Source organism: Accipiter gentilis, chromosome 17, assembly GCF_929443795.1.
Source record: "Accipiter gentilis chromosome 17, bAccGen1.1, whole genome shotgun sequence".
Classification (NCBI taxonomy): domain Eukaryota; kingdom Metazoa; phylum Chordata; class Aves; order Accipitriformes; family Accipitridae; genus Astur; species Astur gentilis.
The window spans coordinates 24,336,490-24,356,633 of NC_064896.1; the positions used below are offsets into that span (position 1 = coordinate 24,336,490).

Consider the following 20,144-nt stretch of genomic DNA (forward strand, 5'->3'; position numbering starts at 1 on the left):
TGAAACAATCTAAAATCCGTCTCATCCTCTTACAAAACAGAATGTTTGGCCTGCTCTTAAACTGGAAATTAAATTGCTTTTAACTACTAAACTTCAGAATACTTAATAGAACAGCAGTCTGCCTCCTTGTGTGTAATCTTTAATCGCAGAGAGAAGGATACGGTCCATGACCTGGTTACCAGGCAACTGCACGGAATTACAAAACATTTTCTGAAGATGTGCTGCCCTGTGGTATGACGAGGCCGCACAGGGAAACAAACCCAGCGACATGGTTCTCTCTGAACCTGATCATAAAAGGGGTTCAGAGTATTCTAGAGAGACCAAGTAAGTGCGACTGTGACTTCGATTGTATAAACTGGAGTTCCTTTATGGCCATGTTCTTTATAATGTTGAGTAACTACAAATCAGAGGAAATAGCATAGATGTTTAGCTTCATCCCAGCGCTGGGATGTGAAACTACTCACTCTCACGGCTGGAATGAAAGAATGGCTATTGATCCACTGAGGGGAAAATATAAACACCTTCGCTAGTGACAAGCAATGTTAATGCTTGGAAGCGTTATTGTGAGGGTGGGTGGTGTGGTTTTTTTCCTTTCTTTTCAAAATCCTTGACTTTTACCACACAAACTCTCATATATTCTAATGTTCTCCCTAAAAGATTTCTTTTTTTTCCAGGTATAAATTGAAAAGAAGTTTTCTCTCAAACTGAGATGATGTTAATACGGTTGTGAACTGCACTTCTCTGAGATACAACCAAGAAGGATAGATTTCACTCTAGACGCGTACCAACCTCTCGATACAAGACTAGAATCTTCAGATTAGCAAGATTTGTTAAGCCATACTTACAAAATAGATCAGATATACGTACACCATATACAGATAAAAAATTAATTTATCCATCATTATTTTTCTTCATTCTGTATCATTATGTGGATTATTCTAAAAATAGTAGGTATGAAGATAAGCAGGGATTCCCCCAGTCATCATCTTCAAGAAGTCAAGCTGTTAATCACACCGAAAACAAGTGGCAATGTCCCATCTGAAAGTAGTCAAGTAATCCTCTGACTAGACATAACTGATTTCTACAGCTTTAATCAAAGCAAGAGGATTCATTCTCCCCACCAACATAGCTTTGTTCAGTTCAATCTCACCTGATCTTCACCATCACCTAGGAAAAGGGACATACAAAAGTGAAAGCACACATGCATGCAAACATACCCCAGATCACGATCCCCCAGCTAGAGGAAAGCTTCTTAAAAATAAACCTTTGGGATCAAAACAAAAAGTAACCTTACAACACCCCACCCACCCCAATACTTTGTGTTGGTTTTCTGATGGTAAACAAATTTATTACATGAATTATCTGGTGCTGAAATATCAATTGCCTGATGCACATTCCCAGAAAGCAGAGGGCTGCTCACCCATTCACAGGTTTCACGTATGTTAAAATAAATAAATAAAAATAAAAGCAGACACCAACCCCAAGCCATCCCTTGACACAGCAGTAATAAGCAGTTGTAACAACAGTAGATACGCTGTCAGCACTGCTGAATTCTTCAGAAAGGTGACACGAACGCCAGGCAGGACAGCTTACCTCATTCCTCTGGGACGCGTACATGAAGACCCATGTCCTTTCCAGACAAATGACTGAAACGGTTTCAGTGACATTTTCAGCCCATACCTTAGATATTTCAGTTAAGGTGTGTCATACGCAGAGAAATGTTGGTTTTGACATAACTCGAAATTAGCGCCAGGTGCAGTTATGACAGGATCACAAGTCTCTTGCTCTGAAAATTTTGAAATAGAGCAGACTGTCCTCAGCCAGGTTTGCTGTGGCTAGAACTGAAATGCAGCAGGTGTCTGCTACGTGGCCCACATTTGCCTGAAACAAATGCATATGGTCTTTGATAGGTACGGTTTGATGATGAATGATTTTAGGATCAGAAGCGATCCTTGATTTCTGATTTTGTGGCCAGGATTTCACTTCTTTTGACACTTAACATGGATAATCTCTTCGTTGATAGTAGCATGACTCTGTTAAGCAGTACTTTGCCATCATTTGGTCAGCTCATGAGTTTCTTTTCTTTTTAAAATTGTTGTAATTTCTCCAGGCAGAGAAACCTACCATTCTGAAATATCTACCTTTGAGTAGAGGAGCATAAACAAGACGTCAGGGTGAAATATTATTCACACCAGCAAGGAGCAGACAGCTATTGGATGAGACTCTTGAAGGATAGGTAAAACCTTAAAAGGGGAAACCGAAGCAGAGTGCACCACTAAATGAAATAAAAGATTTGTCTATGCGCTTTTCAAAAGCAAGGAAAAGCAAACTAATATAAGTAAACTGCTTCCAATCTACTAAAAGTTGTAATGTGCTGCTGCGTGTAGTAAGAGGAAAGTGGGAGTTTACAAGTTACAACTGCTTAAAACACTTCATTGCAAGAGGAAAACAAAAAAGCGTTGCAGCAGGCAATTAACCGTTCCTAAGGCACTAGTTGTTGAACAATTTGCATCTCAACAAGATGAGGCATATATATGAATTCCTCAATTAGACCAATAATGACACACACACAAAGTAGCAAAAGCATTCACTCTTCCTCCTTCCCCCTTCCTTTCTGCTTTCTCGTCATAGGGTACGTGACCCATGAGAAACTGGAAGAAACGAGGAGTCACAGAGCTCACCCCAACCAAAAAACTTCTCTCTGCTGGAGCGACCAAAGGCCACCTGTAGTGGACAAAATGGGGTTTTACCATTCAAAGTATATTTATCCTGTGCAGATCAGCACAAATGTACGGGATGGAATTGACTTCCCATGACTAGTACTCAAAGCTGTAAAATTTTAACTCAGTTCTACCTGCAAAAATTTTTGCTTGGATCCTAAAAAGCCATGCCTCTATCTCCATCCCTTTAACTCTGCATTTCTGTCAACACATCAGTGCTCAAAAATGGACTAGTTGTGACAGCAGTTAGAAAAAAAACAACCAAACAAACAACTTTTATTGTTTAAGTAAGCAGATCTGAAATGGTATTACTGAAAGGTAAGTATACATGGACCCCCACTGTTCCATTTTTACAGTTGTTCTTATGAGTTGTATTGTACTTCAGCTATGTTTACACAGATATTTCCCCCCCACACACACATTAACTGCCCCTTAATTCTTAATTTGATTTATAACCTAATCTGCCATAAAGGTACATGAAATAGAACAGACAGAGAAAATGCTTGAGAATGGCTGTTGTTTACAAAGAAACTAATATATAGTATGCAATTACTGACCCGGTTGAACAAGAGTTCAAAACCCAGACTGTATTACAAAGCATGTCTTCAAACATCCATTTTGGATTATTGCTGGAAGGTACTAATTGGTCTATTCTAGACTAATTTACAAACATTCATAAAATAGTGAAAAATGCATGCTTTAGAAACCCAGTACATTTCATGCCTCTGGACTAAAAAGAATATGAAGATGGAAGCAAGTGATGGGCATTTTAGATTAGTAGTGCTTAGAGGTTTTTTTCTTTTGTACTAACAGACTCTTCAATTTTTTTCTCATTTCTTTCAGGTGATTTTTTATCTTCAGGTTTAGTCCACGGAGGGCTGTGCAACTTCTGTTGAAGGTGAAAAATAGCATCAGTGTAAGCATTGCATACACAATACGCACATACATAAGCAAATTAAAAAGTGTGTTAAAAATCCACAGCAATAGTGCTCAGAGAGCTGTGTTTCTGTTAAACCGATGTACCACTTTTAAACTACTACAACAGAATACGATATTTGTCAACTGCGTCTAGAAAAGAATCCTGATCTCTACTAAAGGAAACCTACTGAACGATCTTTGACAGTGCAAAACCATACAAGTCTGATGCTGCTTTATAATCGTGGTGATTTTTATCTTTTTCTCTAGGTCTATCAAATGAAGAGCTCAGGTGTACAACTTGCTTAAGACTGTTCCATTGGTACCATGGCTGAATGCAGCTTCACATCATTGCAGATATACAATTATTTTGGACATTTCTCCCTTCTCCTATTCCCAGGGCTATGGACATCACGTTATCAAATCAAGTCATTTGACTACTAGGGTAATCCAGTTCTTCAGGTATTAAACAGGTTTGCAAATTGTTACCAGCCAGAAGCCATTCTGGGTACAGTCAAAGTCTGAACTAAGAAAGCAGGTCTGTCTCAAAAGCATTAGCGTGGAAAGCATAAATATACTTCAAGTAATTGCACGCTTTACAAGACCATTTAATAAAAAGCCGAGAATTTCTCAGAAACAGATTACCTGAAAGCTTGTCTCTGTTTCTGCTGTCTTCAAACGAGATGTTGAATTATTGCGATTCCCCAAACATGTCTTGCCAACCTGTCAATACAAATGTCAAAGAAAACTACTTCATATTTTTTCCTAAAATATTCATGGTTTTCAAAAAAAAAAAAAAAAAAAAAAAAAAAATCACAGTGGGTTTTTTTAGCTTAGTTAATGAAATGGAGCAACCCAAAATTTTCAGAGCTAGGCAAATCCCTTACTCCCATCATCCCTATAACAGTCTAATGCGGCTGCAAGTTTAACAACTTAACACTTACCTAGCTTTTTTTTCTCATGTTTAAATCTCATCACAAATAGTGACGTTTATTCCTACAGCGGTCCCATGGAATCAATAAATAATTATAATTGCCTGTGATGGGCGAGGAAATAGTAACAAACAGCTGAAAACTAGCATTAGTTAGGACTTCTCTATTACTATTCTCTTGTCTAAACTGCTAGACCTCTTAGGTATAACGATCCCTGAGTAGGGATATGTATAATAATTCCCTGAATGGGGAAGTCAGATGACTCTCAAGGTACAGAAAAGCTTGTTAGATTCATCACTGTTATTTTATTCCAGCAATAATGTCATTTTCTTTGCCAATATGCTTTTTAATATCACAGAAAACAGAGTCGAACAGCATAAATAAAATCAATTACACAGTACATTTTTGAACCAAAGAGATCTCGTGTTACGAGTCTTAAGCAGAGATTTACCCAGCACTGAAATTTCTGCTGTAATTAAATTAAAGTCCCTTCAGGAGTGGGATTAATGAGGCCGTAGGTGAAGACAATAAAATGTGAAATATAGTAAAATATTGATAATCTTTGGTCATTACTTTAAAATGTGTTCATATTGGAATTCCTCTACTTGTTTTGCTATTAAAACTGATACATTTAAATGGAGGGAAAAAAAATGAGGGCTTTTTAAAAGTCATTAAGACTCTTTCCAACATAACAGTAATTTTGTTTACTTTAAATTTTAACGTAACACTTCCTCTGAAATATTTCCTGTTTAACATAAGCCCTTCAAGATTTTTGAAGCTAAATCAAGCCTAAATAGACTATTTTTTACACATTAGACACGATCCAACATATTAATGAAAAAAAAAGTGAAAAAATAGTTTGTATATGGACATGAGCTTTGCTCATAGGAATATGAATGCAATCATACCTTCAACAAGAAAGTCCCAATAATATCCACTACGGGGTTTGCTAGCATTTCTACAACTTTTTTTTTTTTTTTTTTTTTTAATATTACAGTTATTAACATTGGTCTAGGACAGAGTAAGCTATTTGTGTCAAGGACAGCAAAGGAATCATGAAGAAAAAAAAGATCTCTAAATGTTATGCTTTGAGGCATTTTTTTTTTTTGACAGACTTTCTTAAGAAAACAGAAAGTAAATCTGAATTCAACCTAAATTGAATTGTGTGCAGCTAAAATCGCGACACAACAAAAATTGCCTCACTCAGCAGACAACACTGAAAATAAACACCCTAATATGAAAATTAAATGTCAAGAAATTTTATAAATAACCATTCAGTAGAAATAACATCAGATTGGAGTTAATTAAAAAGTAAGAGATTGACAAGGGGGATGAAAATCCATTAAGGTTTTGCACTCGAGAATTTCTGACAGTCCCTTGCCTGTAACAAAGTTGATCTATGAACAGGTGTGAATACGAAAATGAAACACGTTATTAAGAAAACTACTTGGAGAGGAGATGGCTGCCTCCCTCCTGAAAGCTTCTAGAGAGAGGTGGTTCTGCCAAGGATTTTATAGTACTTCAGGGGGGGTTTAGTCATGTTTAAGCTACTGAATTAAGCCTCTGAGATGGTGCATTTGAAGTGATTGACGGTGGGGACTCTTTTTCAAATTTTTCCCACTATACACAATAGCTAATAAAAGTTGGATTAATATTACATTATAGGGAATAATCAGGGTACTATTGATTAAAAAAATAAATCTATTGATAAAGGACCTACTCCTCCTTTTATGAAAAAATCAAATAACAACAGGTGGTTTACGTTCTAGATAAGTTCTAAAGAGATGACAAAGATTAGGAATTTTTAATAAAACTTTAATACTTCAAAAGCTCAAAAATGTGGTTCTGGCAGGACTTGTGTTTAATATATTACTAGTGAGCCAGATTAAAAAAATGTTTTCAGCTTAGTCATATTTAGGAAAATTTGAGGGTTTCAGAGACTACTAGGTGAGCAGCTTGAGGACAAAAGATGTTACAGGTCAAAAGAGGAACAGCCTTGCAGGTTGTGTAATGAAGAGGACAGAAATAATGCTAATGAAATATAAGAGCATTTACAAATCCATAATTTACTCTAACTGTACACACTAAAAAAATATTCAGATAATCTATTTCACCAAGACAATGCATAGGAGATAGGAATCCAAAATTATTAATTGAAATTAAAAATATACGTCAACATTTAAGACATATGCAAAAGAAAAAATAAGTTTGGTTTAGAGAAAATAAAATGTAATGATATAAAAATGCTTTATAAGTGACTAATCTTTCATGCTCTTTTCACAGACCAGATAACAAAGGCCATCTTGGTAGGAAAACAGCAGTGAAGATTTATGTCTAGTATTTCATATTTGTTCACTCACTGTTGTTTTCTTTTTAGTAACACACCGTATGGATCACTGTTGGAGAAATATAGTAGAATGGGACATTTTTCTAAACAAAGCAACTCCTATGTCTTTATGTTGTTAAATCATAAAACATTCTTTATTGATTCTTTGTCCCAGTGAAAACTTGTATATCATTAACAAATAAATTACAGATCGAACAACAGCGATGACTTTCAATATGCCGTCAGTTAACAGCAGCTCAATAGCCAGAGCTGTAACCAGTCACCGCGGATGAGCTGTATACATCCACTGGCTCTCGGCTTTAAGTCAGTTCAGTTTGTAAAGCTGAGACAGATGGGGAGAACAGTGTCGTGGTTTAACCCCAGCCAGCAACTGAGCACCACGCAGCCGCTCGCTCACTCCCCTCCTCAGCTGGACAGGGGAGAGAAAACGTAACAAAAGGCTCGTGGGTCGAGATGAGGACAGGGAGAGATCACTCGCCGATTACCGATGTGGGCAAAACACACTCGACTTGGGGAAAATTAACTTAATTTATTACTAGTCAACCAAAGTAGGGTAATAAGAAATGAACCCAAATCTCAGAACACCTTCCCTCCATCCCTCCCTTCTTCCCGGGCACAACTTCACTCCCGGATCCTCTACCTAACCCCCAACAGCACAGGCGGATGGGGAATGGGCGTTGGGGTCAGTTCATCTCACGTTATTTCTGTCACTTCATCCTCCTCAGGGGCAGGACTCCTCACACTCTTCCCCTGCTCCACCGCGGGGTCCCTCTCACAGGAGACAGTCCTCCACGAACTGCTCCAGCGTGGGTCCCTTCCCCGGGCTGCAGTCCTTCAGGCACAGCCTGCTCCAGCGTGGGTCCCCCGCGGGGTCACAAGTCCTGCCAGAAAACCTGCTCCAGCCTGGGCTCCTCTCCCCACGGGGCCGCAGGTCCTGCCAGGAGCCTGCTCCAGCGCGGGCTTCCCACGGGGTCACAGCCTCCTTCGGGCATCCCCCTGCTCCGGCGTGGGGTCCTCTGTTCCCGGGCTGCAGGTGGAGATCTGCTCCCCCGTGGACCTCCCTGGGCTGCAGGGGGACAGCCTGCCTCACCAGGGTCTTCCCCAGGGGCTGCCGGGGAATCTCTGCTCCGGTGCCTGGAGCATCTCCTCCCCCTCCTTCTGCACTGACCTGGGGGTCTGCAGGGCTGTTTCTCTCAGATGTTCTCGCTCCTCTCTCCAGCTGAAGTTGCTGTTGTGCAGTTTCCCCCCTCCCCTTCTTAACTCTGTTCTCCCAGAGGCACTAGCACCGTCGCTGATGGGCTCGGCCTTGGCCAGCAGCGGGTCCGTCTCGGAGCCGGCTGGCGTTGGCTCTGTCCGACACGGGGGAAGCTTCCAGCAGCTTCTCACAGAAGCCGCCCTTGTAAGCCCCCCCCCCCCCTTACCAAAATCTTGCCACGCAGACCCAATACAAAGAACAACTCCTGCTATAACTGTAAACTGGGTTTAACACAACCTAAACTGAATCCCATCCATATACACCCTCACGCATATATACAAACACATGCCTAGATATATATACACACACCTGTGTATATATTTATGTGCTTCTCTATTTATGTGCAGGTATATGTATATAAAAATGCATAAATATACAAACATACACCCCCTCCCTTTCCCTCAGCCTTTAGCTCAGATAAACCTCAGATAAATGGGGAGATATAAGACAAATATTACACTTTTTTTTTTTTTTTTTTTTTGTGCTAGTTCTCTCTGTGCCAAGTGTTGGAAAGAATGTTTTGTTTGCTCTGCTGAGAGAGTCTCTCTTTGTCAGATTCACTCCTGTGAGAGGTACGCTAATTACAGAAATACAGAATGATAGCTTGACGTGGCGGAAACAAGCGAAAAGCAAAAATAATTGCTTTTGGAAAACAAAGGGGTTGAAACTTTGTCAGCATGGTTTTTCTATTTTATGAAGATGAGATTTCAGAAGTGCCTTTTGGAAGAGATACTGGGATTTTGCCAAGTTTCTAATCGAGATTTCAGCGTATCAGGGACGCGAGGGCAAACTCGTACCTGGGCGTTTCTCCCGCAAGAGCAGGCGCTCCGGCAGCCCTGTTCGGAAGGAGAAGGGTAAGGAAGAGGAGAAGACTGGGAAGATGCCAACTCTGAAAACCTCTATGCAGGACAGTTACGTTTCCAATGCGTAAACCATCTAACACCATGGAATAGAGGGGACCGCACCCTTATCCCTCGTAACTCGCCGTCTTCACTCCTTGCACTGCCAAGGAGGATGAAGCACAGTACAAAACGATTCCCCCCTCAACGTACGCTTGTACAGAGATACACACACCTGGGCAAAAAGCAGCTTTCCCCATTTCTCTCAGAGAAGATCAATTGCTGTTCTTCCAAAGAATTAATATTTTTTAGAAAGATTATTACTAGGAAAGCTGATAAAACTCTAAGACTGTAAGAGAAGACTAAAACCATCCAAGTAGAAACAATGTTCAGAAGGTAAAAAAATGAAAGGCAGTAAGTCCCAGAAAAAGAAAAAAGGTCTCAAGGCAATCTTGTTAGTTTAATGCAACACCATTGACTCCTCTTGTACGATCATAACAAAGGAGGTTGTATTTAAAATCTTGTCCGCAATACTTCAAGAACGCTCTGGTTTTCATGCCAAGTGTAACACAACGTTTCACAGTATGGACTGCCTCCCCCGCTGCTGTGCGGAAAGCTGTATGGAGAGGAGTGGGAACATTGCACAGAAGGTGAAAGAGTTTTGTCTGCACATAATCTCTGTTGGTCACAGGTAAGTTTTAGATCTGCGCTGGCTTCACGGGAGGGCAGGGAACAGGCACTGCTGTTCTGTCACCATCTGAACAAGTCCCAGGTAACTCAGCAGACAAGGCAGTCTCATATCTCAACCTCAGCGTAATAATTTAAAGTTTGGAATGAATATGAAACCATTTCTTGCCTGTCCCCCTTCTTAGTGCTTCCAGAGAAGTTCATCCAGGCTTTTAAGCTACATACTGAAAATTTAAAAAAGTAGAAAAATTTCTAACACCCTGGGGAAAATGAAGACACCGTATCCAGATGACTGCCCTTTGTCCTTTAGCTAATGTCTTCCCAGACATCCAGAAGCATAGTACATGGCTCTAGGGTCAACATAACAATACAACATAGCAACAGTGGTTATATTTTCTTATTTGTGCCTGTAGTGACGGGTGAATCAAGAATGCAGATCAAAAGGCAGAGGACATGGCAGAGGCAGACAATACCAAATACCTGGGAAGCTGTAAAGTAAGGAGAAGGTAATTCTACATGCATGGTTTGGTCTACCTGAAATATATTGACGAGCAAAATATTGCAACATTAAAACCAGTGCAAATTACTGTTAGCATGGTGAAAAGATGTCTTTTAATGCAAGATCTTGCTAAAAGTACTTCAGCGTACTTTTTGCATTTAAGGAAACCGACAGCAAAAAAGCTAACAACGTTCTAAAGTTCTAAGTTCATTACCAAAGTCTATTTCTATTTCCTGCCACTAGCATTTAGAACAAACCGGGCACTTTATCCTTAACTACGTTCTGTGCTTTCTTCTGCATTCCTTTAAGGAGGTTGAGGGTAGCAGTTTCAAAGGGAACAGGGATGGTAGACTAACTCCGGGTCCCATTCAGAAGCACAGTCCTCGTGTTCCCTCTAGCAATACACTACCGCATTCCAAATATTTCACAAAATCCCCATGTGGTGTACAGGCGTTGAAAACAAAATGCAAGCTAAATGCATTTTTACGCTAAATTCTCAATTCTCCAATTTCTCGTTATAGTTTAAACTGATCTTTTGGAGATTCAAATAGTATTTGCTTTATTCATTGGCCACAAACTGCTTACCTCACCGGGTTGGAAAGAGTATTTGGACCATTCCCTTGTTTTCCTCACCCAGCTAAGCTTAAAATTCATTAAAGCTTTAACTGCAACTGTCGCATTTATAGGTTCCATCAGAGATGAGGAGAGATTCTGCTATTGATATTTTCTGCAGTTCCTAAGGACTTCTCAATCAAGTACCTCTCGTCCTAGCTTCATTAACATGTGCCCACACAATCAACCTCCTTTTTCTAGCTTCAGGAAGCACACCTTCAATACTTATAATTGCAGCCAGTAATCATCCAGGTACATGGTTAGTAAGTAAATGATGACAAGTTCTTCAAGTAGTTTTATGGCTCAGAGCACATCAAACAAGACGGAAAGATGCATTTCTCTGAAGCTTAGTCTCTTGTCTTCTCTTTTTCCCCCCTCTTCCCTAATAATTTGTTATTTTAATAAAAATTATAATAATTTCATGTGCTGTATCTAACCATCAGTGACAGATCCCAGATTTTCACTCATGAATGAATTAATCTTACAGAATAAACTCGGTATTTTTTGTGTGGAAGCATTCTTTACCTTGCCATTAGGTTGTTCTGACTGGTATTTCCAGTATGTCTGCCAAATATTTTGTAATTACGGGCACATTTGTAAGACTAACATTATATTAATTAAATTACATATATTGTATTTTTATCATAAAACATCAGGAGGGATCTAATGTTTGAACACTCAACTTTAAAAGCTCTAGCACACAGCAGGCAGAATTCCAAGTAGTGAAAGCTAAACCTTTCCCAAGGAAAAGGCTTCAGGAAAAAGAAATTCTGGAAAATTATATTCAAGTGTGTTCGATAGTTGGCTATGCTATTTCGCTGTTTTCACTGTTATTAACTCTCTTAAAATTGCATAGTGTCTTCTGCTGAGTGATGTTGAGTGCTTGTCACTTGCTCTACGTAAACTTTAAGAAACACATTAACGATCTATTTGTGTTTGTAAAATAAAATTTTCATACGAGTGCATTTTGCCTTAAGCAATACTTTCTGTATATACAAGAGGAAAAAAAAGTATCAAGAACAGTAAGCCAGAAATTTAACAAGCCAGAAAAATGGAGGTGGGGCGTATGTCTTGAAATACTGTGCCACCTTTATCAATTTAGCATGCAGTTTGACTAACATAGTATCTTTGTATGAAATTCTGGTTACAAAATATGCAGCTTGATCAGTAAAGTATGGAAAATTTCAGAAGTTACAGTATTCAGTTTGCCTAGCGAATTATACAGCAGAGCTGCAGAGGTTCACAGCTAAATGTATAAATTATAAAGGTGGATCAGCCAAGTGTGCATCTTCATTTAAAAAGAATTTTCAAAAAGCCAGTTCAAGTTCAGCATGTCCCTTGGCTATTAATCTATGCAATTTGATCCACAAAGCGCTGAACAATGTAACTAGAAGGGTACTCCGCTGCATCAACGCAGCAAGTAAGAACTGGTTTTATTGCTCAAATAATCATCCAACGTATCACAAGTGGACAGGAAATCAAGACGTTTAAATAAGTGATATTATAGTCAGCTTTTACCATTAGAAAATAATTCTGCTGCTGCTAAAGGGTATCACAGAGATTTAGTAGACCAAATATTGCAGCTTAGGATAGCACGGTTAGGGCAACCGACAAACTGGGTATCTTAGTCGTCATTAGCCACGTTAGGTCCACAGTTTATTCAAGGACATGTTTTATCAGTTTTGTTCATGAATTTATTACAGATCTGTATTTCAATGCCACCCTCACTGTTTAGAAGAAAGATATGCGAAGGTGAGGGATATGTGAAGCGTGCACGTACATTTTCGTAAGACCCTTCTCCAGTTTTTCATATCCTTCTCCTATTTTAGAGCACAGTGTACCGAGTGGACGGTTAAACTAAGATTATGTAAGTTCTTATGACCTTCGTAGTCCTCATTTAGGGAACTAAATTACTGAATTCACTTTAAGAATTTTATCAGGTTGAAATTTTGTTATAATGATGATTTCTTTTTTCCCTTATTACTCCATTGGGAACGCAATGGGAGAGTACAGTGCGATCAAAGCTCTGCCGTTGAAACTGATAGAGAAAAATGAAGCAAAATGCTGTGGTTGCTTAGAAACATATACAAGTTTTGTTCCAATACTCAGTGTCCTTTGTCACTGAATGATTAATGAACATGCAGTGTTTGTTTACTGCAGGAAATTAAGGCAGTAAATAAAAGCACTATCACTTTTATTTATCAGAGAAGACTCTACAAGGACAAAGAGCAAGAAATCTAAGATGGGAACAGAGAACAAAGAATCTCTTCATAAATTGTTTGATGTTTTAGCACTACTAAATAGGTGGTTTTAAATTACTTGTAACATGCATAAGAATGATTTGATATGAAAAAGGGACCGAGTATGCTCTAGTGTAAAAGTGAAAAAAATCTCCCAATAACTTTTGGGAAGAGGGAAAAAGGAAATGAGACTGGGGAAAAGAGTTCTGCAGAACTCTGGTTCTGCACAGAGACTTTCAGGAGCCAGCCATAGGGAAAACATCTCTGGACAATGCTAAGAAAAAACAGTATTGGCAAGATTCATCTAATAAAACAATAATAATCATCTAAATAATGGAAACTTTTAAGAGAAAACTGGAGTTAAGATTTTTTTTTTTCCTTCGACAAATCTCAGATGGTTTGAAATAATCAAGATGTATGACAAGATATCCTACCTACTTCTGTCTGCTACAGGTCCCATGTCAAATTTCATGACAACTAAGGTATCAGCAGCATCTAATTTCAAAACCAGCTAATATAATTTGGCCTGCCTGTATCCCATTTGTAAACAAATCATCACTTGTATTCATCCCGATGTGAACTACATTAATCATTAAGAACATGCTTAAAACCATAAAGAAGAAATTGCAGTAGGATTACAAATTTGAGACAGAGAGAGGGAAGCTTAGCCATACAGACTAAAAAATACTGGTTGAGACGAGCAACTAGCTATTTCCCTGTATTTTTTGCCTTAAGAACTGAAACATTGCATGTTCTTCTCTAGCCAGTGTTTACTACAGTAGTTCTTCCAAAACGTAAATCACGTTTTGTTTATCAGAGAGACAATCAGAAGATCTTTGCAAAGCTCTGAGAAAGCGTTGCTGAAATATTAGGGTTCTAAGCAACATCTTGGTTTTAAGCATATTTATTGAGGTCCTGGTCTTTTATCTTAGCCTCATCCTTCATTTATTTTTCTTAAACAAATGGCACATGAGAACCTGTCATCCAGCCTATACTTCCCTCATTGGGAGTTCAGCAGCTGTAAACACTTCTGATAAAAACACACACAAACATGCACAACCAAATAACGATAAAATTATGAGAAAAACTCTAGTGTATTCCCAAGTCTGGAATGTTCTCAAAGTGATAGTGTTCACAGGTAGAAATCTCAGCTTTGTACTATTGAAGTAATATGAACCTTTAGGAAAATAAATTGCTTCTAGTTCTTTCAGGATTTAAGGTGGTATCTCTGAAGTCATCATATGAAGGTTAATTGTGGAAAGAGGCATTTTTAGTTCATTTCTCAAAACTAATTAATTTGAATTCTTCCTTGTCTCAAAAAAAATACCTATCTGTTAACATAAGATATAAAAAAATAATAATAAAATGTGGGAAGAAGTTACCAGCTCAGTCTCATCAACTGCACTGTTATTATGTCCCATGCAGTCCACGTTCAGATGGACAGTGTGTGTGAGAGAGAGAAAAAATTTCAACTTAACCAGGAAAATTACTTTACTCATCACTGTGAGCAACCCGCAGGACAATAAGTGGTCAAGGTAGGTCCTTGGGCTTGTAAAATAGTCGGAACAGTTGTGAAAAATATATTTTAATGCTTTGGTTCTCTTTGAAAATTTTGCTGCCTTTCTTTAATGTATCATTGGGTTTACCAAAAAACTTCCCCATTTTCATAAGTGAAGTTTGTGTGGTATTTGAAGTGAAATCAGGGGATTCTGACAAACTGGCTCATTCTATTCTCCTGTGACAGGCTCCAAATGAGCCGTTGTCGAAAGTTCCAGCATGGAATCCTGGGAGGGAGGACAGATTTCCCATAAAACTTCACAGGTCAGCGGGGAGATGGTAGCATAGAAATGGAGAAAATTCTCTGAGAAAATAACTATTTAACGTTCCTCTGGCAAGAAAATCCAGTACTTTGAATGCAGCCAGAATCTGAAAATAAGTATTTCTCTAAAACGTTATGTATATTGCGTATTACCTGAGCTATATGCGTAGATCTACTCTTTCACCTTTCGGACCGACCGGACTGTTGCAGTTTGTCCGGCGGGCCAGAGGCCATGCTGCTGCACTGCAGAAGAGCTCCTGGCTGGGTGCTGCTTTGCAGCTATCTCCACAAGAACGAACTCCTGGAATTCTCTTTGAATCATACCAATCAATTGGTTTTATATGAACAAAAAGCAATCTGAACAATTTTTACTTCCAATTCAACGTGGGAATAAATAAAAAAAAAAGATACACCTTAAAAGTCCCACTTATTGTGAAGAAAACATGTCTTCCTGTATCTGTAAGTTTTTAATTACACTGGAGATTCCATTTCTAGTTGGGATAAATACCAGACTTTTCATGGCTTCCTTGCTTGTAGGTGTGGCTCTCCTAACAATCTTTTTTGGAACTTGGCTCCCAAAGCCATTCCCTTCAACAGACACTGCAAGCACAGCACAAAGAAATTTCACAGACACCTTTTTGTGTATTAGCGTGAAACTTTGATTGATTTTTTTTTTTTTTTTAATGCGAACAGAATGCAACTACAAATGCTCTGTAATATACCCATTCTTCAGTTGGAAAATTAATTTCTAGCAGCAAAATGTTTAAAAGCAAGATGAGACAGATAAAATTCTTGCCTGCTTAATTTTCCAACTAGGAACATTATCTAGCAGGGCACAGTGAATTTGAATACCCCTATGGTATGCTTTCTCTAATTTTATTAATTTTTCCTCCACACAGGATGTCTTGTCAAATACAGATTTAACAGACCTTAAAGATTTAAAGTTTATAGGAAATGTCCCATATAATATAGGATTGGTCTTAAAATATGCTTATTGAGAGATTAAAGGATATAAACTTAAACCGTTTACTCAAATTTAGATATATAGCCTAATTTCTTTTTCTTTGCATTATAATGCTACTTAGATGAAGGCAGGGAACATGGTGAGATTTTAATTTAACTTGAATCCTGAAAAATAGTTTGACTCCCCAAGACTTCTAACTCCAGCTAGAGTCTTCTGCTTTCTCAGACAAATTTTTCATACCCAGCAGCATACCGTGCTGTCTAAATGGCTAAAAATACTAGTTGCTAGAAGCACAAAAAGACACCATCACCCCCTAATCAAAATACTTGATTTTATGGAAAAATACATCTTTTAGGTATCTTTTGTTGCATTACTTGATACAGAAATTAAATTCTCTCTTGATTTGTGAAATGCTTTAACAGCTTCTTTTTTTTGCTCCCTGCTTTAATGTATTCATTTCTCTACAAAAAAAGTTGCTTGAATCAATTTCCACAATTATTCAGCCTAAATGAATTCAGCCTCTACCTAAAGTAACCCATATTCCATCAAACTTCCCATAACTTTCCCAGATGCTTACCAACCTCTAGTCATAACCTAAATGGAGTTCACTCTGACTTCAGAATTTTACATCTTACTCTTTCTTCTCCTCTTTCAATTTTTCTTAGTAAGAAATGAAGTTTCCTTCATCTTTAGACATTAAGAAAGGTGCACAACAGCAAAATATGGACTCTTCTCCTGGATACACAATTTCTCCTTGTCTCTGCCCTCCCCGAGAGGATTTAGCAGATGGAAACTCACCGATAATTGATAATTAATAAAGCTAGAAACGTATTTGCGATAAATGGATAATATATACAGATTTTTACAATTTGTTGGATACTGAGTTATCCGAGATTTGTTTTCCAAATTTTTCTTCACAATGCTACACATTGCTATGCTTGCTACCAGCAAGCTACCCAGTTACCTCCGCAGGGGTCGGTTACGTTTGGAGGAAGGTAATGTGTTCAGTAGTTCAACCAAGAGCCGTTGTGACAGGCTTTTTCCTGCTGTCTTCTATATTTTGCCTGCAAATTAGTCAAGGTAGCACCATACTTTTTAGACTACAGAGCAGCCAAAACATTCTCTCAACAAATTTTGTCTCTCTCATTCTTTCTGGTTTGTTTTTTTTTCCTGGTTTATTTGTATCATTATAATTGCAGCCATAATACATGCATTTGGGATTTCTGTTAACAGCTCCCACCATGCTGTTTGAATGAGAGTTTTGCCTCAGTAAAAGCAGCAGATTTTGGTTTCTGTCAGACGTGTCATAAGAAAAACACAGCTTGCGGCTTTCCTAGACTGGCAGTGGACGAGATTACATACTTTCAACTATTATGCTGTCACCTCTTACATCTCCCCAAAGGTTTTGTTTTATCAAATGAAGCATCTGTGACAGCTGTGCCTGATTATTAGTGGAAACATAATGTAAACAAGGTTCTGCCTCTCGCTATAATGCAGCAACTTCTCAACCAGGAACAAGCCATTCTTGAAATGGTTAAACAGCAGATCACATCTTTTCTGCTCCTGCTCTTCCTGCAACAACCCTACAAGTTCTACTGAGCAGTCTTTAAAAGAAACCCAGAGAGCATACCCGCATAGACTGACAGCAAAGAGCATTTGCTCCTCAGCACTTTAATGCAGAACATAGCTGGCTTATGAAATACATGTACCAGTTTGACTAGGAAAAGTCAGTCACATCGATAACCGCCTAAGGCATTAACGTTTTCATACAATCTAGATTAGACCCTGATTTTCAGGTGAGCTAAGCTTACATCTTGAGAATCGCACTCCTGGATGCTCTGATTTTCTTCCTTTCTTGAGGCCGCATGAAGATTCTCCTTCTCTGCTGAGGCATTTTGCTGGACATAGGAAAGAAAAGAAAAGAAAAGGTTAATATAGATAAAATTTCAGATATCTAAGTCACATTTAAAAAATCAAGGTAAGGAGAAAAAAAATCAATGGGTCAGATATTGCAAACTGTTAACTACTTTATACGCTGCATTTTCGGCAAATTTTATGAAGGGAATGTTTTGATACACATTCTCATTAAAGCACTCCCTTGTAAAGGATTACTTCCATATGAGTAATCAAGACTTTGTACCTGAAAACTGACCACGCCAAAATGACTTGGTGGTATATTGCTTCGTATGTTACTACACAAGATCATAATGAAGTACGGGTTAAATTACATCTTATTTTGTGTAAACATTTGGAGAGGGTATGGGTAAAGGAGGTGTGTGTGGGGGGGAGCATTTTCAGAACTCTTATTCCTCTGACTCTTGGGGATTCTGGGAAAGATTCAGGCCCTGAGTTGAAGCCATTTATGAACTGCTTTAGCTTAGTTCAGCTGTCTACAGTCTCTCCCTGCTGGGACCTCACGTCATTGCGAGCTGGCAAAATGTGTTCCATTTTATGCCTTTCACTTGCCTCCTTACACTCAAAATGGACTGCTATACAGGGCAGTTACTCTACAATCCAGGCTACCGCTTTATAGAAGCGGTGCATTTCCTTCCACTGAAATATTGGCCGGTTTAGGCATGTTTTTCCATATTTCCCGTAACTTTTAATATTCAAAGGGACATGAACAGGAAGAATATGCACTGCTTTTTTTTATATGGAGCTTGCACTATATTTATATACCTCAGTATTTTTAATTTACCTTGACAGCTTCATAATTTTGCGGTCTTAAATACTAGACCATGGCATAGCACCACAAGGAATTATTTAAAAAAAATCAGTGAAATCTGGAAAATGTATTGCCAAATTAACTTGATATCCTGATACATGCGTCATTGCTTGTACATCACAACTGCGTACTCTGCTGAGACATAAAGTAACTAAAACAGCTGGAGGCACCCTAATTTGCTGATAGTCATGAGATGGTCATTATAATCACCACTTTGTTCTTCTTAGTTCTGCAGAATTATTTGTTTAAAAAGCATTCACCTTCCAGTGTCTAATTCAAAGTCCACTGAAATTCACGGAAGGAATGTAAGTTACACAAGATTTGTAACTGTTTCCAAAATATACCTTTGCTAAAACCCCCCCACAAAATAACAAAAAACCACCCCCCCCCCAAACCCAAATCAAAACGTAATGACTTACTCCTACTCTTATGCAATATGTTCCCAGAAAATAATCAAATTTAAAAAATAGCATTTGTGAGCCTCTTTTTTCATTATAAGTTTCAGATCATGAAGAGCTTGCAACTATGCTTAGGGATTTGGCTTCCATCAAATTGTCTGCAAGGTATGTTGAATCTCTTCAGGGAAATGGGGACAGGGAACAAATGAAACTAATTTGTCTCTGCAAAGAAAAGTTAGAACTTCAGTCACCAGTTTTCAAAGCTTGAACCATCCTTTCCTCATGTCTCTTATGCTGCGTTGAATTGCTAACAAATACAAAGTTTTCAAAACTGATGGACAACAGGAGAAAAAAAACCCAGCTGGTTACTATTTGCAATATAGTCTCTGTTTAACAGCTCTCCAGTGAGGAATTGTTAGTTTTGTAGAGCAACTGACTACTAGAAAAAGCAATGAGGAGGTGAACAGATTAAAAAAGAGATCAATAGAAATAATTTTTTTGTTAAATAATGAATGTCGTTTCATACCTGTATTGAGTGATTAGCCTGTTTGGCCTGAAAGAATTATTGCAGTTCTGCAAACTTAAATTTCTTCCCATTGAATAAGAGTCATATGTACAGTGAATAATAGTACACACATTCACCTGATTTCTTGACTACCTGAACCAGTAAATCCACGTGGGATGCCAGGAAAACCAGCCAGCTTGAAGCCTTATTAACTCAGGAGAATAAATGCCTGTGCATAGTGCCTCTCATTTCAGAATTTGATTCCTGCTCAAGACTGTACCTTAGCAATTTATATACGTAGCAGATATACCCAATTTCTCAGTATGTTGTACTCATTTCTACAGAACAAGGGCAAGTGTGGGATATTTCAATGAGGCTGTCATCAAGAAAGCACTTTCCCAGTGTCAAGTTTTCAAACGTCTACAGCATTTCCTACCTCTAAGAAAGGGGAGACCAGGAAAATTTCCAATTCTCACCCTCTTCAATATTCAAATTAGTCAAGTGCAATATTATGTCTTAGAAGTCTTCCTCTTCTTTCTCTCCCCAAACTAACGATTTTTCGAGGTGTTTCAATTTTCATATGATTCCCTTTACCAGCAGGATCGGATTCTGTAGCAGCCTTTAAAAATCACTTGCCACAGCTGCACTGCTCAGACACCAGCCAAGCTAGGGAGCAACAACAGGTCT

The 20,144-nt window shown here is 38.4% G+C and overlaps 1 protein-coding gene and 1 long non-coding RNA gene across 5 annotated transcripts in view; one reads left to right on the forward strand and one right to left on the reverse strand.

The window, feature by feature from the left end:
• Positions 1 to 1,328: 1,328 nt before the first annotated feature.
• Positions 1,329 to 3,606, forward strand: LOC126047066 (uncharacterized). Its single transcript, XR_007508508.1, has 3 exons — positions 1,329 to 2,236; positions 2,632 to 3,038; positions 3,564 to 3,606. It is a non-coding gene; the product is annotated as an uncharacterized LOC126047066 (long non-coding RNA).
• LUZP2 (leucine zipper protein 2) overlaps positions 3,045 to 20,144 on the reverse strand; it is a 329,431-nt gene continuing 312,331 nt past the window's right edge. For all 4 annotated transcript variants that reach the window (XM_049820232.1, XM_049820233.1, XM_049820234.1 and 1 more), the window contains 3 exons: positions 17,641 to 17,727; positions 4,281 to 4,358; positions 3,045 to 3,609 (listed from right to left, as the gene is read on the reverse strand). In XM_049820232.1, the coding sequence (XP_049676189.1) occupies positions 3,505 to 3,609; positions 4,281 to 4,358; positions 17,641 to 17,727 (270 nt within the window). In that variant the 3' untranslated portion in view covers positions 3,045 to 3,504. The remainder of the gene's footprint in view (positions 3,610 to 4,280; positions 4,359 to 17,640; positions 17,728 to 20,144) is intronic.